This window comes from Thamnophis sirtalis, unplaced genomic scaffold, assembly GCF_051295495.1.
Source record: "Thamnophis sirtalis isolate CommonGarterSnake01/CBP01778 unplaced genomic scaffold, rThaSir2_p1.2 scaffold_8, whole genome shotgun sequence".
Classification (NCBI taxonomy): Eukaryota; Metazoa; Chordata; class Lepidosauria; order Squamata; family Natricidae; genus Thamnophis; species Thamnophis sirtalis.
This window is the reverse complement of record NW_028261388.1, coordinates 67,481,530-67,508,011: the sequence shown is the minus strand read 5'-3', so window position 1 is coordinate 67,508,011 and position 26,482 is coordinate 67,481,530. Positions and strand designations below refer to the sequence as shown.

General features: G+C 37.5%; 1 protein-coding gene across 5 annotated transcripts; it reads left to right on the top strand.

Annotated features, from left to right (window-relative positions):
• Positions 1-24,842, top strand: MGME1 (mitochondrial genome maintenance exonuclease 1). Of its 5 annotated transcripts, XR_015697545.1 has the most exons (9): positions 1-133; positions 9,539-10,110; positions 13,680-13,902; positions 15,285-15,417; positions 16,314-16,478; positions 17,312-17,427; positions 18,262-18,470; positions 23,628-23,669; positions 24,412-24,842. XR_015697545.1 is itself a non-coding variant. In XM_087721836.1 (6 exons), exons 2-6 carry the CDS (start codon positions 9,609-9,611, stop codon positions 24,469-24,471), a joined length of 960 nt encoding a protein of 319 aa, XP_087577962.1. In that variant the 5' UTR covers positions 1-133; positions 9,539-9,608; the 3' UTR covers positions 24,472-24,842. The 5 variants fall into 5 exon arrangements, 2 of the variants coding, with proteins under 2 accessions (XP_087577962.1, XP_087577961.1); XR_015697546.1 differs by lacking the exon at positions 18,262-18,470; XR_015697544.1 differs by lacking the exons at positions 17,312-17,427; positions 18,262-18,470.
• Positions 24,843-26,482: the final 1,640 nt, after the last annotated feature.

Sequence of the window (26,482 nt, the reverse complement as noted above, 5' to 3'; positions counted from 1 at the left end):
GCCCATTTCTCTTTCACCATAGAAATTAAAAAATGTCAGAGAAGGGACGACTTTCTCCCCGGAAAAGAGAAGCGGCTTACTATATCTGGCGGGATATCGTGGCTGAAAACGTGTCTTATTCCTAAAGAACAAGGTACAGTATTGGTCCCGAGAGCTTCTTCAGATTTACTAGGCAGCTCAAGAAAGCAGATTCCACAGGCGTCCTTTTTCGAAAAGATAGTTGACGTGAGAACTTTTAATCGGTGGAACGGTTTACCTCCAGAAGTTTGGGGGTTTTTTTGTAATATTTTTATTTATTTATATTGAAATATTTTGAAAACAGTGTGTTGTCTAGGTATTTCATTTTAGTGAGAAAACACCAAATATAGTAACGGTAATAATATATGTAGTAATTATAATAATTATAGTTGCATTAACTTATTTGTGCTTCTATTAATAACTTATAGTCGCAGATAGTATTCATCTTTTACATACACATAACAATAATCTTTCTTCTAAGTTCTACCTCTCATATCTAACCACTGATAAAATCTATCCCATGTTGAATAATACTCCTTTATCTTTTATTTGTAATATCAGTCTATCCATCTCTACACAGTCAATATTTTCCAAATTATGTTTTCGTCTGGTGTGATGTTCTAATTTTTGTAAAATTGTGCAAATACAATTCTCGCTGCTGTCAATACATGAAGTATTAAGTATATAGTTCCTTTATCATAGGTTTCTGGTATTCTACCTAGCAAAAATATTTCTGACTTTAAATCTATGTGCTGCTTATCATCTTTTCTAACTACATATGTATTTTAGTCCAATATTTACTTGCCCTCATATATGTCCACCACATATGATAAGTACTTGGTATCTGATTGCATTTCCAACATTTGGTGGACATATTTCTAGACACCTTTGCTAATCTTGCTGGTGGCAAATGTCACTTATAGAACATTTTATATATGTTTTCCTTATATGCAGTGGCCATTTTCAGCTTATAATTTCTATCCCAAAGCTTTTGCCATGTATCTAATTCTATACCATAGCCAAAAATTTTCGTCCATGCTATCAATGTTTTTTTAACTTGTTCATCTTGCATTTTAAAGCTTAGTAAGTAACTATATACCGTATAAGATGCACACTCTGCAAAATGGGAAGAAATGTCTGTGTGTTTTATAGAGTGAATGTTGCGATGCAGAAGGAGGTTGGTGCGGCACTGATCAGCTGTTCTAAGTGGCAGCCATCACCACCACCGCTGCTCGTTTGCCCCCAATCGCGGTGAATGGGTTGCGGCGAACGGGCTGCAACGATCCCCATTGCCTAGAACAGCTGATTGGCGGTATTCTGGGAGGAAAATCCAATCGCCAATGCTTGGCAGAGAAGGCTCCAGTATTCCCTGGCGGTGCAGCGGCTCAACTCAATTGACCAGTGGTGGGCTCAACAGAGCAGAGCCCTGACAATCCATGTGCTGGGGCTGCGATAATGTGCTGAAGCTGACCAGGCTGTTTGCTGTTTGCTGCAAGGACGCTAGCATGATGAATATCGCAGGGGTTCTGGGAGGCAGAGGAAGATTTTTTTTCTTGTTTTCCTCCTGTAAAGCTAATGTGCGTCTTATAATCTGGAACATCTTACAGTCCGAAAAATACAGTAGTTTCCTTATCAATTTTTCATCTGTCCCTAAAAGTATTTGATCAAGTATTGTTGGTTATTTATTTTAAAAAACCATATTTTCACGTCTTTCTCATATCTTGATTGTATTTGCAAGTGCAGCCACCATGCTAGATCCACCCCTTGGTTCTGTTATTCCTGTCTAATTTTAAGTTCCCCTTCCTCGTTTAAGATACATTTTTTTCCAAATTGACAATATTTGGATATATCAATGCTTCTATTGTAGAAAGCCAGATTGGTATTTTCCTATAGTTTTTTTATTTGAGATTTTCCCATATTAAAAATAAAGCATTCCTCATATAGTGTCTTTGAAAATATCTATATGCTTTATTCCTTCCATGCCACAGAAAAGCATGCCACCTTAATTGAAGATCATGGTTCTCTAGTAACAACAATCTTCTATGTCTCAAGTTTATTCTGTCTTTCACCCATGTAAGCACATGGTAAGCACTGGTAATACAACTTCCAGTCCAGTAGCCCGAAACCCCCATTGCATTTAGACACCTGTAGCATTTCCAATCTTATTCTTGCTTTTTTCCCTTGACAGATGTATTTCAAAATTATTTTATTTAGTTCCTCAAAATATTTTTTCTCTAGTTTTATCGGTATTATTTGGAATAAGAAAAGTAGTTTCGGTAATATATTCATTTTTATAGTAGCTGTTCTCCCTATCATTGAAAGTTATACTTTTTTGCAGCTGTGCACATCCACCACATATGGTAGTATGTTCCATGTTGTTTGTTGCATTTCCAGCAGATAGGTGAACACTCCGGGAACATTTTTGCAATTCTCGCTGGTGGAAGGTGCCATCTGTAGAACATCTTGTACATGTTCTCTCTATAAGCCGTTGCCATCGTTTATTTGTAGTTTATTTCCCAAATTTTTCCCCATTCCATCAATTCTATTCCATACCCAAAATTTATCACCCATGTTTATCATCATTTCTTTCACAGTTTCTTTTTCCATTTTAAATTTTAATAAGTTGTGATATATTTTTTAATCAATTTTTCTTTGGTTCCCTGTAAAATTTTATCCAGCTTTTGCGGCGCCTTATAGAATCCGTCCCTTTCCCTGTCTTTTTTATACCTTGCCTGTATTTGTAAATAGGGCCACCAGCCAATATCTATTCCCTCGTCTTTCAATTCTTGCCTTGTTTTTAGCCTTTCTTGGTTGTCTAATATGTCTTTATATCTTATTATCTTGTTTGTGTCCAATACGTTCGGGTATATCAGTTCTTCCAGGTTAGCCAGGTTGGGATTATGTTATAATGTTTTGTTTTGATTTTTAACCATGTTTGTAGTAGAGCTTTTCTAATTAAATGTTTTTGGAAATAGCTATGGATCTTGTCTTTCCCATCCCAGTATTGGAAAAAAATAAAAGATTGGCTAGAGGAGATTACTACACACCAAATTGCACTAAAACCCGAATCATTTTTGTTAGGGATTATAAAAGGAAATTATGAAAAAAAAATAGATACTTAATTTTACACATTGTTTACGGCAGCGAGAATTATATTTGCACAAAACTGGAAAAATAATTATATACCAACAGAAGAAAATGTAATTAAAAAAATATTGGAATGTGCAGAGATGGATAAGCTCACGAAAGAACTAAAATAGAAAGACGAATCTGAATACTACTCCGTATGGGATTTATTGTACAATTGGCTAGAGGAAAGGAGGGGAAAACCAGGAAAGCAAAAAAGAAAGGAAGAAAGATCAACAAAACAATAGACAACTACAAAACCGGAAAAGGGTTACAATAGACAACTACAAAACTGGAAAAGGATTAAAAGACTGAAATTTGAGATAGACTATAGCAAATATATATTTTACAAAATGACATAAACATAGTATAAACTGCTATACATAGAACATATAGACTTATATATAGAATGAAAAAAATGTATGAAATAATGTAAATGCACAAATATATGAAGTCATAGTTAAAAAAGATTTATTGGTATAGATAAAACGGACACAACAGATAGGTAACAAAATGTAATGTGTTGCAAAGATGTGAAGTTTGTACAAACAAAATAAAATTTATTAAAAGTTTAAAAAAGAAAGTTATAGATTCTTCCATTTCTCCAAGTCCAATTTAATTTGTTGCATTAACTTTGTATAATTGTCATCTTTAATTGTTGCACATCTTGCTGTTAAATGAATTCCCAAATATTTCACTTGCTTTACTATCTGAAGATCTTCTTTGTTAATTTGTTTTTCTGCTTAACTGTAAGGTTCTTGACTAATATTTTAATTTTTTCTTTACTTATTTTCAGTCCTGCAACTTCTCCATACTCCTCTATTTTACCTATTAGTCTGGTTTCTAATGGTTCCTCTAATATAAAAACCAGGTCATCTGCAAACGCTTGTAATTTATAATTTTCTTTTTTTATTTCCATTCCTTTTATTTCTGGATCTTGCCTAATATTTCTAATTAACACTTCCAATGTTAGTATAAATAGCAGTGGAGACAATGGGCATCCTTGTCTTATGTTTTTTTAAATATAAAAATTATCTATCAAGTCTCCATTCACAATCACTTTTGCTCTCTGTGTTGTGTAAATTGCCTTAATTGTATTTATAAATTTTTCACCAAAATCCATGCACTTTAATTGTTGCATCATAAATTGCCAGTTTACATTATCAAAGACTTTCTGGGCATCTAGAAAGATCAATGCCAATTGCTTTTCACAGTGTACTTCATAATACTCCAACGTATCTAAGATAATTCTCACATTTTTAATTTGCCTTTTAGGTAAAAACTCATTTTGATCAGGGTCTATGAACTCATTCAAAAATCTCTTAAGTCTTTCAGCTATTAGTGTAGCAAATATTTTGTAGTCTGCATTTAATAAGGATATTGGCCTATAATTCTTTATTTGTGTTAAATCTGAATCTTCTTTCGGGATTAGAGTAATATTAGCTTCTGCCCATGTATGTGATATCTTAGCTTCTAACAAAACTTCATTATATACCTCTAACATTGACAAGCTTAATGTATCTTGTAGTTTTTTGTAGATCTCTGCTGATAGGCTGTCTGGACCTGGTGTTTTATATTCTTTTCTCTTTTAATCGCCTCTACTAGCCTCTACCATTGTTATTCTTTCATTTAGCATATTCTTCACTGTTTCAGACACTCTTGGTAAGTTAGCTTTTTCCCAAGTATTGTATTATTTTTTCCTCTGAAATTTTTTCATAGACATATAACTTCTTGTAAAACTCCTGACTTATCTTCTTTTTATTTTCCATTTGGTGGTACATTCCTCTTCCTGAAGTTTGCTTACCACTTTCTTCTCTTTCTCCTTCTTCAGGTTATAGGCTAACCACCTTCCTGATTTCTCCCCTCACTTCCTGTCCCTCATCCATGTTAAAATGGTGATTATAAAATTCCATTGCTTTATCCAGTAAATCCAGTCTATATTTCTTATCACACCAGGTAACTAGTATTCCTCAGGTATCAGCCATCTGAAATTTACCTGAATGTCAGGGTTCCAGAAAACACCCCCAATGAAATAAAACTCTGAGGCTAGATATTTTGTTGTGGCTGTGTTTCTACCGCTCCCACAAAAAAAAATCTCCCAATTTCCCAGGCTAAAATATGTGGCAGTCAGGAAGAAGAAGAAAAAATGGCACTGATATTTAATCAACATTGTAGTAAAAAATTGGTATCGTTTCCATAGGTCTCTTACCCTCTTAGGGACCTGTTTCAAGACCACCAACTGTTTTCCCTTATATTGTAATGGTTTGTCTCTTGCCTTGTTAAGTATTTTCTCTCGTCATTTTTTTCACAAATCTCATATGCACTTCTCTTGGAAGTTTGTTTCTCCTCGTTTAGCTCGTATGTATTCTAAGTTTCATCTATCTCTTCCTCCATCTCCTGCTTAACAATCCCTAACACATTTGCCAACAGCTCATTAATTATGTCTGGTAGATCTTCCCCTTTTTTCTCGATATTCTGGAATCTTAAATAGTGAGCTGCTTTTTCCGTTTCTAGCATTATCACTGTATTTTCTAGGTCTTTATTTTCTTGTGTCAATCTGATCAATTTCATCAACTTTTTTCTCTGCTTGTTCTGATTTTTTTCCATTTTCTGAATTCTTTGCTCATTTTTTGTTATCATTTGCTGAAAGTTTCAAATTTTTCATCCATATTTTGTATTTTTTCTTTCATCTCTCCCATATCATTTCTCACTTTCCCTATCTCCTTCTAATCTCATTGTGTTTTTTGTCATGGCCTCCTATAGCGACTGAAACATTGCTTGAATTTCCTTTTGAAATGTATTTGATTTATCTTGCTGTAACATGCTTTCTATTGACCTCTGATTGGATGGACTTGATGGTGTAGAAGATGCTTTCTTTCCTATTTTGGTTAAGTTTGGAATACTTGATATCTCAGTAGCTAATATTAATTCCTTATTTTTCTTATTTCCCTTTAAATAGAAATGCACCCATCAGCCCTACTAACAGCCCAACGGCTATCCACAGGCAGCCCCCCAATACTTCAATACCCCACATAGCCAATGAGAAAAGACCAAGTCACAAGTCCAGTTCACTCAGTTTCAACGAGTCTTCAGTGTCTCAATCAGTTAAATTTATAATCCAGAGTCAATCCATTCAAACAGTCCTTTGTAAAAGAAATCAAAAGGAAAGATGCGAAGAAAGAAAAATATTTGTATTTAAGGACACCCGTTGTTTTTTCTTGTCTTCTGTCAGTATTTGTAATTCACAAGGCCTGCTGAGTCTCCCAGCCTTTGATACTTTAATAATCAAAAATCTTGGATTAGTTCCAATGTTTTTTCCCAGGTTCTCAAAAACAGCTTTATCTTATTCCACTATTTCAGTCAATCAGTCAGTCAGGGATATTTATAATCCATAGAAATTCAAGAGAAATTCTTTGCTATAGCCACCATCTATCTCATTCCTCCCATGTTAGTTTCCAAAACTAACTTCAGTCAGTCTCTATATACAAGGTGCCACAGTTGCCAAAACAAAGTATTCAAGGTCAGTCTTTGATCTAGTTTAGTCACTTCCAAAGGATTTCCTTTATCCTAGACTCCCCACCTCCATACTAACTTTAGCCAGTAGATGTTGCTCTTGTTGTATTTCTCAATTTCTACTGCAAGTTTTAAAAGTAAAAAAAGAGGGAGGAAAACTTCCGCTCACTGTAACCAGTGGTGAAATTCACTTCCCCCCACTACCGGTTCTGTGGGTGTGCTTGGTGGTGGTGGGGTCATGTGACTGGGTGTGACCAACTTGACATCACTCATGGCAAACCACCAAGCCATGCCCACCAACCCATGCCCGCAGAACTGACAGAGACGTTCGGCCTGCTAAGTCTTCTAGCATTCAACCTGGCTGCTTCTCACCTCCTCGTGTTTGCTCTGTGTGTATGAGCCTGAGAAAGAGTAGAAAAGCAGCTGAATGCTACAGCAGAGAGAAGCCAAACCTTTCTCCCTCACTTCACAGCAGAGCTATTCAGAAGGCAACTGCCGGCCAGTCTGTCCCTTTATGGTCCATCCCCTCTCTCCCAGGATCATACCTTAAAGACTGTGGCCAGCGGCTGCCTTCTGAGCAGCTCTGCTGTGACTGTCCCTCCATCTGCTGCCATTCTCCTGGTACCGGCAGACATTGGGGTGCACATGCCAGGAGAAAGGCAGTAGCCAGAAGGACGGTGTCGCAGTATAGCTGCTCAGAAGGTAGCCAAAAATTACCAGTAGCGGTTTCAGGCTTCTCAGGGCAAAAAGCAGCTGAGCCTCATCATGTCTCCCCCCCCCCCCCCAAGGTGTGAAGGTAGATGAGTGAGATGGGAGGCAAGCGGATGGTGGCTCCGGAGCAAGGCGGGAGCCGGGAAATGGTGCATTCCCTGGCGAAGGTGAGCAGCGGCTCCGGGGCCTTGGGGAATGGTGCATCCCTGGGCCCTGACCCAAGGATGAGTGGGAGGCATGCACTACTTACTTTTGGTGAGCTGAGCAGAGGTGGCAAGGCAATTGGCTGCGTGTGGTGAAAGAAACATATATATTGGGCGCGGGGAGCAGTGTGTGGCCAGAAAGGGCGAGCAGCAACCAGGAGACCGGGCAAATGTGGACGGGGTCAGTCAGAGATAGTATTTATCTGTTTATCTGAACCAATTCAAATCGCTGCTACCAGTTCGCCCAAACCATACCACCCCTGACTGTAACTAAAGGTAAAAAAGAAAAGAGAGCTCAAAAAGAAGGAAGATTGTCCATATTCATATCTTAGATAGTACTTATCTATTAAAATAGCCAGTGCAGTCTTTCTCTTTGTATTTTAAAGTTAATTTTCCATTCACTTCTTTCTCTTTTTGCATGGATTTGTAATCAGCTCTAAACTTTCACTTGCCACTTTCCTTTGGAGGGAGGAGAAACAATTCCATCCTCTCTGGAGTGCCACTTTCTTTTTATTAAGATTACTTCTGGGGAACTTATTTCTGGGTAGAAATTAGGCAATCCTTACCCAGATCCTATACACTGTTTCTCTTTCCGCTTCTTTTTCATGCTTTTTTCGTTTCGGCTTTCACAGCTTTGGTTCAGCCATTATGGCTGTCTTGTTCTCTGCCTGTCAGGAAGATTTCTCCAGATCAAGCAAAGGGACCTGTGTCCACTTGCGGTCTATGGAGAGCCGTTCCTATCTTCATCACCCCTATAGGGAGATTTTGGCCCCAAGGAACCTCCAGGGAGGTAGAAATCAGCTGAGCTTCACTGAGCCCTGCTAGCCACAACTGTCCCACTGTGACGTCATCACAGAAACTCTCGGTTTACCTCCAGAAATTGGGGATACTCCAACACTGGAGTTTTTTAAAGAAGAGATTGGACAGCCATTTTTGAAATGGTTAGGGTCTACTGCTCGAGCAGGAGGTTGGACTTGAAGACCTCCAAGGTCCCTTCTAACCCTGTTATTCAATGTTATTTGTCCTTAGTGATTTTGGAGGCAGAATTGCTGATTATCTTTCAAAACAATGTGTTTTATCGGTCGCAACAAATCACCGAAAAGAAATTAAGGCATGATCTCAATCCTGAAGCAGTTACAGTAATTCCATAATATGGAGATTGTGTAATAAAGAAGGGACTTACATTACTTAATTTAACCTTAAACAAACATAGAATTGCTTCAGGATAAATCCAACATTTACTAGGTTGATTCAACTAAGTATGGCAATAAACCAGGCAATAATGAATAGGTTTGACTGATAAAGTCAGTCGTGCCTCAGCTCGAGCTTTTAAGTAAGAATGACCCTTGACTTCATTTAATGAGAAAGGTATAGTTTACTAAAGGTTAAGCAGAATACAATAAAGCAAAGGCAAAACTGAAATTCGTATGCAAAAATCCCTAGTTTAACTTCCTCCCATCCCCCTTTCCATAGTTGGTCTCTCATTCTCCACATATTCAAATGAAGTTTTTTGGGAATTGTCACTTCAACCATGGACTGGCCAGGATGCAGTTGCATGCCATTCGCAAATGTCTGACTGTAAAGTTGTATCTCCAGAAGGTACAAAGAGTAGAGACCTTTTCCACCTCCTCTCCGGCTCCCTCTCCCCAAAGTACATGACAGACTGGTATCAAGCAAATACACAGCACAGGATTGAGGTGGCAGTTCTGAGAGATTTATTGATATTTACTTCTGAGAAAATAAACTATAAGAATTAAAAGTGTACATTTGTTCTATATAGCGTAAAATCTTAAACTAATCAAAGACAACTAAATACATATTGATACTATTAATCATACCCTAATATTTTTCTTTAACTAATACTTCATAATCTGCAGTTTGAAGGACTTCTAACGATGAAGCCTTTCCTACCAAAATGCAGTGGCAAATCAGAGTAAATAACTATAACATGTTATCTTTTACACTAGGAAATAGGAAGTAGAAGTGTTTCCTAAAGGCAAAAAGGAATTGGGATTGCACTATCTGCAAAGTTGGAGTATGGAGTCATTCCATCTGGTGATTAGGAAAACTGGAAGTTTGACAGCATTTTCAACACTGTTCAGTGAGAAAAATATTTTTCATAGATCCTTCACTATTTCTTTGCCTTTTTATAAGAAGAGAAAAACAGAGTATGAAAATATTGACCGCCCAAAATATGGAAATTTGATCCATTACCTCACTTCAGGCAAAGATAGATCTGACAGATCCAAACTGTTTGAAGAAGACAATGCAGGGTGTCAACACAAACGTCCAGCTCATAAAACAGAAACAAAACTTCTTAAGCACTGGATTCCCTTAATGAATCCCAGGAAGACCTCTCAGCATCAGAAATTTCACCAGGGGCTGCCTTTGCAAATTGCTTTGCAAAAGAACAACTGGGCCAGCGTGACCTCTGTTCTGCACCAGACAATGCCTGTGGAACAGGCTGCTAACCTGGAGAAGTGGAAACAGCGAATGATTCTACAACTTGGGAAAGAAGGTTTTGAAGAATATGTTAAAAGTAGGTAAACAAATGCATTTAGATGTTATAATAATTCTAAATACATTTATTTATAATAAATGTAATACTTTATATTATACATTTAATTGCTCATAATTCAAATCTTTGCCTCTGTAACAATATTTTGCCATTTTCATTAAAAAAAGCAGTCTAGATGCAGGCTTCTAGACAAAGCATGTACAATTTCCACTTTTTTAGTTTTTATATAGATGTATTCATTATATATTTTAATTTTTATTATATCTATAAAAAGTACCATACTTTTCAGAGTATAGGATGCACCAAGGTTTTGAAGAGGCAAATTAAAAAAAAGAGTAGGTAGGTAGATAGGGATAGAGAGGGAGAGAAAGAAAGGGAAATACAGTAGGTAGGTAGGTAGAGAGAGTAGGTAGGTAGGTAGGTAGGTAGGTAGGTAGGTAGGTAGGTAGGTAGGTAGGTAGATAAAGGGATAGAGAGAGAGAGAAATATAGATAGATAGATAGATAGATAGATAGATAGATAGATAGATACAGTAGGTAGGTAGGTAGGGAGAGTGTGTAAGTAGGTAGGTAGGGAGAGGGATAGAGAGAGAGAAATAGAGAGAGAAATACAGTAGATAGGTAGGGAGAGAGAGAGTAGGTAGGTTGGTAGATGTTTCCAGGTGTATTTATCCATGTGCTGGAGCAGAAAATCGCTGACAAAGCTTAAAGCTTTGTTTCTGCTGGCACAGCACTTGATCAATGTAATTTTCATCAGTTAAAGAGCTTTCCAAAAGGAAAAAAAAGTTTTTGCACTCTGCAAACTACCGAAAAACAACCTGTTTTTTGCAAAAACGGGCCCATTTTTTTAAAATAAAAGGCATGAATAGCCTTGGAGGGGCTTGCAGGGTGCTCGGATGCGGGGACAAAAAAAGAGCAAAAAATGGCCAGTTTTTCACAAAAACGGGCTTGTTTTTTGTCAAAAAATTGCATGCATAGCCTTATGGAGGCTTATAGAGTGCTGCTGGGGACAAAAACGGTGCATTTTTTGCTCATTTCTGCCCTCCCCAGCCCCAGAAGCTCTCTGAAAGCCTTCATAAGGCTATGCACGGCCATTTTGATGAAGGGGCAGGGCTTCGGGAGGCAAAAAATATACTGTAGTTGATATATAAGACGCACACAGATTTTCAGCCTCTTTTTTGAGGAAAAAAGGTGCATCTTATACTCTGAAAAATACGGTAGTTTTATATATGTAGTAAAAACTTAGAGTTCAATTAGATTGAAATGATGTTAAATTTGATAAATTTAGCACCTCACTCCAATAGTGTCTAATTGGATACACAAAAAGGAATTAAACATTTTGTTGTGATTTCCCCCCCTCATCTTTATTATGTCTACTTTTAATTTTTATGAGACTTGGAAAATATTTAATTTTATTCCGTTAATAAATATCAAGATTTTACATAGAAAATATTATAGGAGTATATTATTTGTTGTGTTCTTTCTAACTAATCAGTAATCTTTTTGATTTTTTTTCACTGATTTATGTTACTTAATAAAGTAGCTTATATTATCTTCATTTTTGTTAATATTTGTTAACAATCTTTGTTAAAAGTCCTGTAGAGAAGGTGTTACTTTAGGAATGGGGAGACCTGACTACTATGTGATTTTGGATCAGTCTCTCTCTCTCTCTCAGCCCAACCTACTTCATTGGGAATGCTGAAAAATATGAAGATGTATCCACTACACATCCTGCTTTGAGTTTCTATGTGAAAGGCAGGATATAAATCCAGCAATGTATAGAATGTCTTCCTTGCTTATTTGATCCTCTGTTTTTCACCTACCAAGAAATGTTTGCATCTTAGAAAAAAGCTAAACAATTTTGACTATTTTTTTCTCAGTATTTATCTCACATTTTCAGAGTATGCAGGTTGTCCTTGACTTACAACAGTTTGTTTAGGGACAGTTGAAAGTTACAATGGTACTGAAAAAAGTGACATGATTGTTTTTCACACTTAAGACCATCGCAGCATTTCCATGATCATGTGGTCAAAATTCAGATGCTTGGCAACTTGTTCATATTTATGATGGTTGCTGTTTCTCAAGATCATTTGATTAGCCTTTGTGACTTTCTGACAAGCAAAGTCAATGGGGAATCCAGATTTACTTAACAATCATGTTGTAAACTTCACAACTGCGGTGATTCACTTAACAAATGACACAAGTGAAATTGTAAAATGAGGCAAAACTCACAAATGTCTTACTTAGCAACATAAATTTTGGGTTCTATTGTGGTCATAAGTTGAGGAGTACCTGTACTTGTTTTGCATTGCTTTCACCTGATGCATGATATCATGAGGGGAGGTTGTTTTTCAGCCAGCTTCCCTGAGGATGGACTCCAGAAAAGAAAGAATGTCTGGTAAATTAATGAATTATCCTGACTTTTCTTTTCTTTTCTAAGTGATTGATTCTCTGCAGTATGGAAACACAATATGCAGAGCCTAGCACAAGAGTGATGGGCCATTCTAGTGATGCTCTAAACAAATGATGAAGAAAGATTGTATGACATTGTTCATGTTTTCATGGTATCCTAAATTAAAAGAAAGTGTCTAATTATTTTGAAAATATAATATCAAATCTGTCACTTTTTTACCTACTTATTGTTACTAAGTTCTTAACCCTCCTTGTGTTGATTTTCTTTCTTAGGATATTTAACTTCCCATAACATGCATTATTTTTTATCCTTATCTATTTTGTCAGATTCTTCTGATGCTTTTCACCACAGTTGAAAGCATCCTTCCTTTCTAAATTCATGTAACATCTCACAGTAGAGAAATTACATTATTTTTCATGTTCATTTCTGATAGTATTTCACTACATTTCACACTTTTTTCTGTATATTCAAGATCATGTGAGGTATGATAGCATCATCTGGTCTGTCTGGGATTAAGAGGCTGGGACAACTGTATATTATCTGCATATTGAGGATGCCTGAGCATAAACCAACAGATAATCTATTTATCCAGCAGCCTTATGTAGATATTAAACAGGAGAGGAAATGGGGCTGAGCCTGAAGTACTGCAAACACACTAGAGACTTTGGGCCTGATTGCTTCTTCCTATCAATATGGACTGTACCTAACCACAGAGAGAGAAGGAGACTTTGGGCCTGATTGCTTCTTCCTATCAATATAGACTGTACCTAACCACAGAGAGAGAAGGAGAATCACTGTCTCACTATGTCCCCCACTCCTAATCCCCACAGGCACACTAGAAAGATACTATGGTCAATGATATTGAATTGATACCATGGTCAATGATATTGAATGCTGCTAAAAGGGCTGCACTATCCCTTTGAGTGAATCCAAAGGAATTTATTTGCCAGGTGGCTAAATAGTCCTCATTCCTGCAGACAGTCCTATAATCCATTCCTCTACCAGCCAGGCTTGAGTCACTTTAAAAAGGGCAATTGGGCTGCTATCTCCTATAAAATCATTTACTAAGTGTGATGCTGAGTCTCTATTATCATTCTATAAAATAATCTGATTCAATCTGAAGATTCAATTTTAATCCTGAATAACAACTTTATATATCATTTTTTCTTGTTTTGTAGATACTTTTCAAAAAGGCAAGAACTTTCATGCAGCCATGGAAGCCTTACTATTAACTAAAGAAAATGTTATAAAGGAACAGAAAGAAGATACCAGCATTTCAGGCTATGTGATGAGTGTAAAGCATGTGCTGCAAGATATTACTAGAGTGACAGCTCTTGAAAGTGCAGTACAGCATGAGGTCCTTTATTACCAAGGCCTAATAGATTGCATAGCAGAATATCGGTGAGAGGTTAAATTTAGATACTATTGTTTGTGACCTTGTTAAACATTTTTGGGGACTAAAATATATTGAGGTCATGTTTCACTTTCTCATTCAAAACAATGACTTCAATGCTTAACTTCATCTGCCTCATACCCAATGTTTCTAAATTCAATTGTAGGTTTATATTTCCCTTACACTCAAAAATAAGATAAAGCATGTTATAAAACTTGTTCTTTTCTCATCATTGTAAACTATGTATCATTCTTTCCATTTGAAGAAAAAAATTGAAGAAACGCATGTTCAAAATCAAGAACTACAGAGTTACATATTTAACATTATATTCACAGTTAAAAGAAAACCCTGAGAAATCGTAATAGAAAAGATCCTCATTGGCTTGCATAAAAATAGCAAAAAAACTGGGGAGGTGGAGTGTTATAATTGTAGATTAGTTGTGACTGAATTAGTGAACCAAGGAAATGCTGTGGATGTAGTATACTGTAATGAGGTGTGTGAGAGATAAAAAGCCGCAGCCTGGGCAATCAACATGTAAGAGGTATTTCAGCCCACCAAAGGAGAAAGGCATGGGAAATGTTTCAGAAGGGACTAGTTTTAAAAGAATAGACAGAAAGTTAGGGAGAAATACTTTCAGTCTTGCAATATTCTGTTAATGTAACCCTACAATAAAGGCAGAGTTAGTACTCCTGGTTGTGCTTCTTGTCTGGACTACTTCTCAGAGTTAACATCTATTTGGACTTTACTGTGGCGTCTTCATAATTGACTTAGATAATGGAATAAAAGGCATGTGGATAAAATGTGCAGTCAACACAAAAGGGCTTTTTGAGGGGAAGTAATGCTGAAGTCAGGCTAAAATTATTTGAAACTTCAAATTTGTTCATAAATGTGCACATTGATTGGAAAATGAACTTTTTATTAGTTTATTACTATTATATTTGCAAACAGTTACTAAATGAAGTAGTCACCAAATAACAAGTATAAAATTTGTAAAGGATAGTTACTATCTGGTATTATTATAGTTCCATATTGTAATTTTATGCTAATTATATTTAATTCTAAACAAGGTTTTATACATATTCCCATTTTTATTAAGGTGTTTTTTATTTGATGAGCCTTCAGTTTAGTGCCAATTTCCATACTTCTCTCTCTAAATTTTTGCTGACTTCTAAGGAAATGAAAATAAATGTTTCTGCTTTCCAAGTATCCTCAAGATCCACATCCATTTTGTTTACAGCTGGAGGAAAAGTGAAGGCTTATTGTACAGTTGCATTAGGCCTCAAATTTAGTCTGGTGATATCTAAGATTTTACATTCTTGGTGGTCAGTGGTAAGCACAAATTTTAGTTGACTATACATTATTAAGTTATCTTTTACATTTGATGTCACAGCGGAACATTATGTGTAATTGACTGGAAGACTTCAGAGAAACCAAAGCCATTTCTTAAGAATACATATGATAATCCATTACAAATTGCAGCATACATAGGAGCAATTAACCATGACAGCAACTATGACTTCCAGGTAAGTGACAGCTGTAGAGAAATATCTCGGTTCAGCACTTCCTGATTTCTTGTTCACACATTTTAACTGCAGTTGAATTTATTTCCCTGCATAATATTCCAGTTCCAATATTCCAGTCTTACTAAATAGTAGCCAGTACCTATAAGTGATGTAGGTTGATTGCGCTCTATCACTCTAGTAGCAATGTCAGGATGAAGAAAAAACTTCAAATAGAAAAAAGTAATCAGCTTTAGCTCTTTTGACATCTTGTGGCATCTTTATTTATACTAATCCATTATGAAAAGATGTCCTATCAGAATTGTCATAGTAGGAATCAATCTATGAACAGTTGTGGAGACGTGCAAGTAAAATATTAATTATTTCATTCTGTAAAATGTAGCATGCTAGACCAAAAATATTGCAGTCTCAACATTATCAACAACTGAGCTTCCCTAGAGAAATTGCAGACAACATTTTGAATACAGTTGTCAAGTTTTTTAAAAGCAGATTATGATCTTTCAGATAAAGTAGGTGGTTGACTAAATTTAGTAGGTACCTGGTAATAGCTTTTGATATTATGGGAAGTAGTGCACAAGGCTCATGCTTCTATGAAGGGAATTCTGGAGACAGTGGTATTTTGCACAAAAAATCCAGAAACTCTTATCGTCTACAAAATGCCTTGGTTAGTGGAAACATTGCATTTTTATAGTAAACCATGATCTCATCTCAGATTTATATAATCTATATTTTGTCAGCTCCTGTGACAAAAAGGACAAAAATATTTTGGAGCTGAGTGAAATGCTGTTCATCTTTACCCATTTCTACTATTTAGTAAGCATTTCAACTATATATCCCTAATGAACATTGACTAAATTTGCATATGGTTTGATGAGCAATTGATTTGCTTTGTTTCCTAGGTTAATTGTGGCTTACTTGTGGTTGCCTATAAAGATGGTTCTCCTGCACATTCACATTTTATGAGCTCTGAGCTGTGCTCCCAGTACTGGAACAAGTGGCTGCTTCGCTTGGAAGAGTTTAAAAAGAAAGGGAATGATAATACTATGTAAAGCAAGTAGTTTGTGGTAAATTATATTTAATTCCATTGCTTTTCTTTCCTTCTGTTTTGGGAGCCGGGGTGGTAAGGAGGAATTTTAACTAGCTGGTAGACAAATGTTCTTGGAGGGAAAATGAACAAGTTGGGTGAAGCTTTGCCATTCCCTCCTTGGGGATTCTCCACTGCAAGTACTCTTTGGTTTTGGTTTTTTTATTATTGTTATTGTTGTTATTGCTATTATTGCCTCTGGAATAATAATCATGTTTTTAGAGTATTTTTAAAATTATTTCCATTTTCAATGTCCATTTTAGCTTGATTGAAAGCAGTTCTTGTCTGTCATATTGGTTACTGTCCTTTTTTGCGTCTTCTGCACCACCACCTCACCACCTTGCTCCAATAACCTGCACAAAGGAGAGAGACAGAAAGCAAGACTTTAATTGCATGCACTGCATTAGGATGAAACCAGGACACAAAATAATAAAAAAGGAAAATTACTGTCCTTTTTTGCGTCTTCTGTACCACCACTTCACCACCTTGCTCCAATAACCTGCACAAAGGACAGACACAGAAAGCAAGCCTTTTATTGCTTGCACTTCACTATCTCAAGGATGAACACAGCACAGATCACACCCAGCAATAAAGACAGCTACTTACAGAGGAAGGATCACTGGCTTGCCGATCTTCTGCACACCACCTTATCACTTTGCTCAAACAACCTGTACAAAGGACAAACACAGAAAGCAAGACTTTAATTGCTTGCACTTACACCTTACATAAGAATAACACAATGAAAGAGATACACTCAAGTACTTACTTGTGTTATTGCTTTCCTGGTTGTTGATATTTCCATGCTGTTCTTAGGCTTCCAGATTCCTCTGTTGCAGCTTTCCTGGTCTTTACTCGTGGATCATCAGCTGTGTGATGGTGTGCTCTGAGCCAAACTTTCACTGCAGGAATTGGGTCCCATCTCTCAACAGGTATGCCAACAACACTTATCACCATCAGATTACTTATGTTTGGAACAATTAGGCGTGTTCTTTGCTCTGAACATATGAGCACCGCCTCTGCTGAACTAACAGCAATTGTCCTGACAGCAATTATCCTGACAATATATCTAGCTTTTCTGATACTGTCAGGAATTTTGTACTTGTCTGGATTTTTCATTGCCCTGAAAAAACTGATGTAGCGCTGGATAAGCATGCCACACAGCTATGGTTGCCCTTAAATTACAGGAAGCCCATCTTGGTCCCAAAACTCTGCCAATCTTCACAATTTCTATGCCCAATTGTTCGGAGATTTGGAAGAGGTCATTCTGGCTCTTACAGGATTTGTGGAAGATGGTGTGTACTTTATCAAGGAAGATCTTGAAGTGATTGATCTGCTTCACTTCTCTTATTGCATCATCCAGCACAAGTTGCAGGCGGTGGTTCAAGCAGTGCCAGATAATGATGTTTGAGCTATTCTGGCGCTGACTCCAGATTTTCTTCCAAGCATAACGTTGGCACCATCGGAGCAGAAAGTGATTAAATTCTTCCGTAAATATTCGGTGGTAAATCCAACTTTATGCAAGCTTCCCATCGATGCGGAATATGTGGTCTCCACATCTTGTTTCTCTAACTCCAGAAGCTCAACGAAGACGGTTGCTGGGCATTCTGGATCCTCAACTCTAACAAAAACTATCAGCACTGCTTTCATTGAAAGTGTTGAGGCTTCATCGATTATTAGGCACACCTTTTGATTATTTGCAATAATCCTTGAAAACACAGTGGTCTTGATTTGGTTCGCAATGAATTCAACTATTTTCACTGCAGATCTCCATGAATGCAAGCCAACTCCCACATCCACTCCAATCGTATTTAGCAAATTTACTTGCGCTTCGATGTCTGAGAATGGATTACATCTTTGCGCCAGATCGTAAACAGTAGAAAATATTGTGCAAGTACTGGATAAATATTTCTCAGTCCAGGGATTTGGTTAAAGCTTCCTGCTCCCGTTGCTTACTGCTCTCCACGCAAATAAGGTGTGCTTTTGATTGAAAATGTTCCCTTAATTTTTTTCTGAGCGATGCTTGTTATATATCCTTGGTTTTCCCTGCTGGCACAACCTGGAAATGTTTTCACTCCCTAGAAACATGAATAACTTTCTCTAACGAGAACATGAGTTTTGCACAGTACTCACAACCCACCTTCTTGTCGGATACTGCCAGTCCATCATACTTGTCCTTGAAGTGTCTGTATTGCTACAAATTCCAGCAGTCAGGAAGTTGTGGAACTTCAGTGGAGTTGATGGACTTGCTGCTTTCTCCGACCTCAAGTGGTGGTAGTGGTCGTGCTTGTGGTGCTGGTGGTGCTGGTGCTGGTGACTGTTGTGGATCAGCTGATTACTCAACTCTTGGTTTTTTTGGAGAAGAAAGCGGTCATACTCTGTTGCCTCTTCTTCATTATACTAATTAATACTAACTGCCTGCCAAAGAAATAAAACAATATTGGACTCAATTGTGGTTGTAAGCTAAGGACTACAGGTAACAGAAGGGACCTCTGCTTTCAACCAACAATGTACAGTCTTTTCAGGAAGGATGAGAAACAGGAAAGATATAAACAAACAGGAAAGATATAGTCTTTCATCCAAGAAGATAGTTCAAGAATGAATGTTATATTCCCAGAGCAATACAGATTTCCTTTTTTCTGAAATGTAGTTCTCAGGTCCAAAAGAACAGGAATATATGAATTAGGTTCAGTACTTAGGTCGGTCCAAGTAGCTATTCAAAAGTTAGTGGTTAGAAGCAATGGTAAAGCAAGATATGGAATAAAAACCAGAAATATTTTGTTGGCTATTTGAAAGAGAGTACAATATATATTTAATTTTACACATGTTAGAAACTTCTGGAATTGTGTTTGCACAACAGTGGAAAAACAGAGATATGAAAATGAATAAATATTACAATGTGCAGGAATAAATAAATTGACAATGAAAATCAAGAAGGCTTTGAATACTTTTTCATGTGGGATTTGTTTTAGCAATTGCTAACTAACAGAAACAGAAATTAGAAATCCAAAAGTATGAAAGAAAACACCAATTATGTAAGGAAAGGTCCCTAAAATGTATAAGGAAATATACATTTACTTTACTTACTAGATATACATTTACTTACTAGATCATTATTAATGCGTAAATAACTGCGGGACATTACACACACACACACACACACACACACACACACACACACACACACACACTATGACAGTGCCAGGAAAACACCCAAAAATAAGAATTCCCTCCCCCCCAAAAAAGACTGCAAATGAAACCAGTTTTTTCCCTAACCCTAAGGACAGGAAAGACAAAGCCACTGGAATAAAAACCATCAAGGCATTGTGGGAGATTATAAAGGACAGTGCCAGGAAGCTCACAGAACCAGCAACCACCTCAGAATTATCAGAAACAACGAGGGTGAAACACACTAAATCTGGCAAAGCTGCCTTGCACCAACCTGGCCTGCCCATAGAAAAGCAGCCACTTTGAGACACATCAGCCTGATCTGAACACTTAAAAGCAACATATTGCATCACAAAGAAAACATTTGCAAGGCCTTCCCTCGCATGAAAGCTAAGCCGCCTCCACCGCCTCCCACCCGCTTTCGACCACGGCGTACACCAGCTCGCGGCTTTCGCGATCTGGCATAAGCAAGCCTCCCGAGTCCTGCCCCCCCCCTTGCACTTAGCTGCTCACCTGAGGGAAGCAGCAAGCTTCTGGAAGGCGAAGGGAAACAAAACTAAATGAAGGGAGGACCCGGTCAGCAAGCACAATGTGACAGCTCTCAGGAATGAAAGACTCTTTTCAAAAGAGAAGTCTCCAAAAGAGAAAAACTCTTTTCAAAAGAGGAATGTTGGCCATTGGCGTCACGCTTGTAAACAGGTTGCGTCCAGCCCGCTCACTGATTGGCTGGACTCCAGCCAATCACAGCCAATCAGTGAACAGCCGGCTGGGCTAGCCTAGTTTAGTGCGAACGGGCAGGGGAGTGAGCAAGCTGCGATGGGACGGCAAGGGTGAGTGAGCGACAGGGCCGGTGCAAGTGTTCCAGAAGTTACTTCCTGGTCCACTGGTCAAACCTCCTCTCACCGGCTCGCTGGATTTCACAAACCGGTTCACCTGAACCGGTGCGAACCGGCAGAAACCCAGCACTGGAACATGTGCTTCATTGACTCACAGAACAGAAGAATTAAGGAAGCATCTTCACACTTGTGTATTGGTCAGTATCTGCATTTGGAGAAAGGGGAGGGGTCATTATCAGCTTAGTCCCATTTGCATGGCCTAAAGGTTTTCAGATGCTGTTTTGCTTCTAATGGTTTCCATCCTGCTTGATTAAAGGTTCCTTTTGAAATAATCCATTTCAAGAGTCTTTACTTTCTCAAGTTAGGAGAGGAGCCATTACACTATTATGTAGAATGACAAGCAGTAAACATCTTACTTTATTCATCATTTTAAAAGTTCTATATATATCCATGTTTCATATATTTTAACCCATGTTTAGTTATCCCTCTGTTGTCATTTTCTATCAATTTTTAACTCAATTTAATTAATTTAATTATCATGTATAAGAGTGAGACACAAACCTCTGCTTTACAACCTCCCCATATCAGTTTCATATTTATCCATATTCTGTATATTTTGGTCTTTTTTTGTTATCTTCCCATTATGTTCAACCAGTTAACAACTCCATTTATTATCATATTAAGGGATAAAATCATCTTGCTTTATATTTTCTCATATCTAGGTATCTGATTTTTTCCTAGTAAGTCTTTTGCCCCACTTCTCTATTCCTGTCTTCTCTTTTTTCTTTATTTTAACAACTCCACTCCCATCAATTTTCCCCCAGCCACCCTCACAAGCGTATTTTATTTTTCTCTGTTGGGGCATAGTCTCCTAGTTCAATTTTCCTCATACCACTAAGAACCTTCAAAACCACTTTTGTTTGCTATTTATTCCCTTTTGTTGGGACACCTCCTCTTTTTACCGTTTTCCCTATACTACTGCCAAGGCTGATGAATCTTTTTGTCTGCTTTTGATTTCCCTCAGTTTCTACCCCTTTGTTGCCTTGCCCCCCCTTCTTCTTTAAATCTCTGCTTCCCTGGGTTCAGAACTCCATTTAGGCTTGATTTTACTGATTTATGCACATTTTTTTATAATTTCACATAGTTCTTCTAATTCCCAGCTTTCCACCATGTCCAGTTCCAAAGTTATAGTTAGTTATACAATTCTTGTTTCAGAGTTCTAATCCACCTTAAGTTTATCTACTTCAACTGCTATGGAGAAATGCAATGGGAGCCATCTTAGTCTTTTGTTTTTCCCCAATATCCAGTTCCAAGATTGCAGTTAGTTATACAAGTCTTATTTCAAAAATTCTGGTCCACCTTAAATTTAGTTAATCCAAGTAATTTGAAATTGGAAGAGAAGCTGACACCATCTTAATCTTTTGCAGACGAGAGAAAAAAAGAAGGAGGAGGAGAAGAAAAAAGAAACCTTCGTATTTCCCAGTTCTTGAGTGCGATGCTTTATTCTTTCCTTTAATAACTGCTCAAAATAAATCACTTGTAGCAAGTTTGTAATCAGCCAAGAGTTTTTTGCCTCCTAATTTATGGCAATTGGTTAATTAAAACTTCCTGCACAGTCAAGATTAAGTTATCCATTATCAGTAAGATGTGCTTTTTTCTTGTTTATATTAGCCTGGAGGAATTCTAGCAAAGTAAAAATAAATTCTTCTGGATCCAAAACCAGATTTAGAGTTTATAATTGCGTGGGTTTGTCACTTCTCTGCTTTCTATCCTTCTGTCTGAAAGCTTTACAAACAAAGAGCTTCTGGGGTGGGGGGGGGGGTGTTACAACCCTCCACCTTCCTTTTTTCCTTTTCTTTTAGAGAAAGAAAGTCCCAACCTGACCATCAATATTATTTATATTCTCAAAATTTCTTTGCCTTTTCCAGGTTTGATTTATAGTTGTGGGTTAGATAAATTTTCTTACCCGGTCCTTTCATCTCTTCCACTCCTGTTCCATTTGCTTGACAAAAAGCCAGCATGTTGTCAGCCATGTTGATGGCTACCACACCGACTCCGATTCATAGTCAAATCTCTAACCCACGAGGGATCTGCTTGCCTCAGGGTCCGATGAGACACTGCCCTTCTTCACCTCCACCTCCAGTGAGGGTTCTGATTCAAAAGAATCTTGGAGATGGTTTGTCAGACGGGGTTCATGTGAGACTCTTAAGAGCCCACATACCCCACGTCTGTTCAGCTGGAGAATTTCCTGTCGACCACAAAACGCACCAAAATTTTGAAGAGGCAAATAAAAAAAAAAGTTTTTGTACTCTGCATAACCTTTAGGAGGCTTGTAGAGTGCTCCTGGGGGTTGTAGAGTGCTCCTGAGTCCTCCGGGATTGGGCAGCCTATAAATCTAATAAATTGAATTGAATTGGGGGGCCCAGAACAAGCAAACAATGGCCCATTTTTCATGAAAAGGAGCCCTTTTTTGTCAAAGAAAGAACATGCATAGCCTTTAGGAGGATTGATCCTAGGGGCTGGGGGGGGGGGCAAAATTGAGCAAACAATGGCCTGTTTTTCACTCATTTCTGCCCTCCCCAGCCCCCCAGGAGCTCTCTGAAAGCCTCTTACAAGCTATGTAGGGCCATTTTAGTGAAGGGGGGAGATTTGGAAGCAAAAAATGCTGTATTCAGTGTATAAGATGCACCCAGATTTCAGCCTCTTTTTTGAGGGGAAAAAAGTGCATCTTATACTTTGAAAAATATGGTATGTACATTTATGTTAAAAACCTGTCAACTTCATATTTTTCACATGCATGTGAAGACCGTATATTAAGTGGTACCATCTGTACAGTAAATATTAAGTAAAGGACAAAAGAGTGACAATTCTGAAATCAATCAGCACATAGATAACCTGATTTTTTTCTGTGAGGCATTGCAACAATTCATTAAGTTTGGGAGAGGATATGATTTTCATTACCAAAATTGTGAAAAATACAAATTATTCCTATAAGAGACAGCAATGGTAACACCATATTTAGCCCCCAAGTAACCTAAGACACTTTACTGGAATATTAAGTAAGACATTGTGTAAGAATGTTCTCTGTAGTTATAATAAAACGACTGTTTTGCACATTCTGTTGGCAGGTCAAAGAAAATAGTTGGCTGGTCACAGAAGATAGCTGGCAGGTGAGGCTGTCTAGTTGTCATGCTAAAAGTAATAATGCTGACTATAGTAGCTGCCAAACAGGATGGAGAATACACCAAAAGAGATGGAAATTACTGGAAATTGGTAAACAGATGGGATGGAAGAGGACCCTTTCAACCAGAATTTAGCCAATAGGATGAGTGGGCAGTAACAAGGCTGAGCTTCGGAAAATGTATATAACTATCATATATTTCTATGGAAGATGTCCTCTTGTGATTTCACCATATGAGCATGGAGGTCCCTTTTGCAAAAGTTCAATAAAGCTCTAATTATTGTTCAGCTGTCTCTTGGTAATTTCACACTTAAAGGGTTAACCTCTAAGGGTTAATTTCACAAAAATGTTTTGCATCACCTATTCTTTCAATTACTATAGATCTTCTAGAGAAGACCTCAGAAATGAGACAAAGCAAAGCAATACAGTTAATTCACTTCTCTATCAGAACTACAGGGACTATGTTACTTTATGAAACAGTGTGAAAGATATTTTGTATGAACCATTACTGATGAAGCATGTTTTGAAACTTGGCATAGGAATAATGAATGATCTTCAAATAACTAATTGAAGTATTTTATTAAGTTGTCTGTTTTTTGTAAAACTTAATGCTCAAAAACCTGTTCAGCAATTATCTACTGAAGTAACTTATATTATTTTTGAATAATATATTTCAGAGTTATAGTTTACCTGTCTATAGTAAATTTGACCCAAAATTGCTATTGTTGCAGATCACAGAAAATTTCTTGGAGCACTGCGTGAGGCCCATACAGTGGTGGTATCACAAATAATTATATTCAGGAAATAACAACTATCAACACCTCTTCAACAAAATCATTGAAGTAAATCTGATATGCCAAAATAGTTATTTGAATCAGATCTGAGCAATATAGAAGAAATATTCCTAATTACAAATAAAAAATATTTTTAGATCTGACTGTATGATGACTCTGTCAAGTCCAGAAGCTTTTCTTCTATGGACTCAGGGACTGAATCATTGGTAGTCTCTGCATCCTCGCTGCTACAACTCTCCAAACTACAGCTGTCTTCACTACGATAATTCAGGAGTACACATTTTATTTCACCTAGAATTGAAATTACAAGATTTACAAAATTATATAATCTTTTCCTGAATAAAAAGAATTTGATTGTTTACATTTAACTGAATTTCTTATTTGTGCAATCCCAAAGACATTGAATAAGCTACAATTTGTGTTAATTTTTCCAGTTTAGTTCTAGGCTATCAACTGCTTGTTTAATAATGTACAGTGAATGTTTCTAGAACATTTAACATTTAAACAAGTTTAAAATCACTTGGAAATACTCAGCCCACCTCTTGTAATATTTACTTTAATATTGATCTTCAAGACTCTGGTGAAATGGTTTGAGATAATCACAAAGGACACAGGAATGGAGAAGGTACATTTGGCCAAGTCATTTAGGGATTTAAATTTAAAAACACTCTTGGATAGAAACCAAGAGACAAGTAGAAGTCAATATGGTTGGGCCATACTAGGATATTCACAGAGTTCTCCCCAAGTCACTCCTGTGTTGTCTTGGCTGTATGCTTAGGATCGTTGCCCTATTGGAAAGTGAATCTTTGGCTCATCTGAGGTCCTGAGCACTGTGGAACAGGTTTTCATTGACGATATCCCTATACTTTGTTCCATTCAACTTAACCCTGACCAGTTTTCCAGTCCCTGCTGCTGAAAAACACCTCCACAGCATGATGCTGCCACCATGCTTTACTGTTGGGTTGGTATTGGGTAGATGAGCAGTGGCTGGTTTTCTCCAGACATATCATTTAGAATGGAGGCCAAGAATTCAATCTTGGTTGCATCTGACCAGAGAATCTTGTTCCTCACAGTCAGAGTCCTCCAGGTGCTTTTTTGCAAGTGGAGTTTTCACATGTTTTGCACTGAAGAGAGGCTCCCATCTAGCCACTCTGCCATAAAGCCCGGATTGGTAGTGATTGCAGTGATGGTTGTCCTTCTGAAACTCTGTCCCATCTCCACACAGGATCTCTGGAGCCCAGTCAGAGTGACCATTGGATTCTTGGTCACCTCTCTTACTGAGGCCCTTCTCCCCTGATTGTTCAGTTTGACCAAGTGGCCAGCTCTTGGAAGAGTCCTGGTTGTGCCAAACGTTTACATTTGAGAATTACGGAGGTCACTGTGCTCTTAGGAATCTTCAGTGCAGCAGAAATTTTATTGTAACCTCCCGCAGATCTGTGCCCTGTAATAATCCTGTCTCTGAGCTCTGCAGGCAGTTCTTTTGACCGCATGGCTTTTGCTCTGCTACAATATGCATTGTCAGTTGTGAGGCCTTCTATAGAGAGGTGTGTTGCTTTCCAAATCCTGTCCAATCAATTTAATTTACCACAGGTCAACTCCAATCAAGGTGTAGAAACATGTCAGCAGTAATCAACACAAATGGGAGGTATTTTGCACCTGTTGTTGCGAAGGGTCTGAATACTTATGCTAATGTGATATTTCAGTTTTTTTCTTTTTAATAAATTTACAAGACATTTCTTAAAATTCTGTTTTCACTTTGTCATTATGGGGTACAAAGTGTAGATGAATGAGGGGAAAAAATGAACTTCAACAACTGTAAAATCAGGCTGCAGTAGAACAAATTTGACAAAAGTGAAGAACTGAATACTTTCTGAATGTACTGTATCTTTCCATTCCCCACCATCCAGTCTCAACTATCAGTACCTATCCCTCCATTTCCCCCACAATCACAACTGATGAAGTTTGAGAAACTGAATGTTTTGTTCTTCCTCTAGGAAAAAAACAAAAC

Excerpts from the sequence above, each read along its gene's own strand:
- MGME1 (XM_087721835.1), top strand. The coding sequence starts at position 9,609 with ATGGAGTCATTCCATCTGGTGATTAGGAAAACTGGAAGTTTGACAGCA. Across the intron at positions 10,111-13,679 it reads TTTTGAAGAATATGTTAAAA|ATACTTTTCAAAAAGGCAAG; the intron begins GTAGGTAAACAA and ends CTTGTTTTGTAG. Across the intron at positions 15,418-16,313 it reads ACAGCAACTATGACTTCCAG|GTTAATTGTGGCTTACTTGT; the intron begins GTAAGTGACAGC and ends TTTGTTTCCTAG.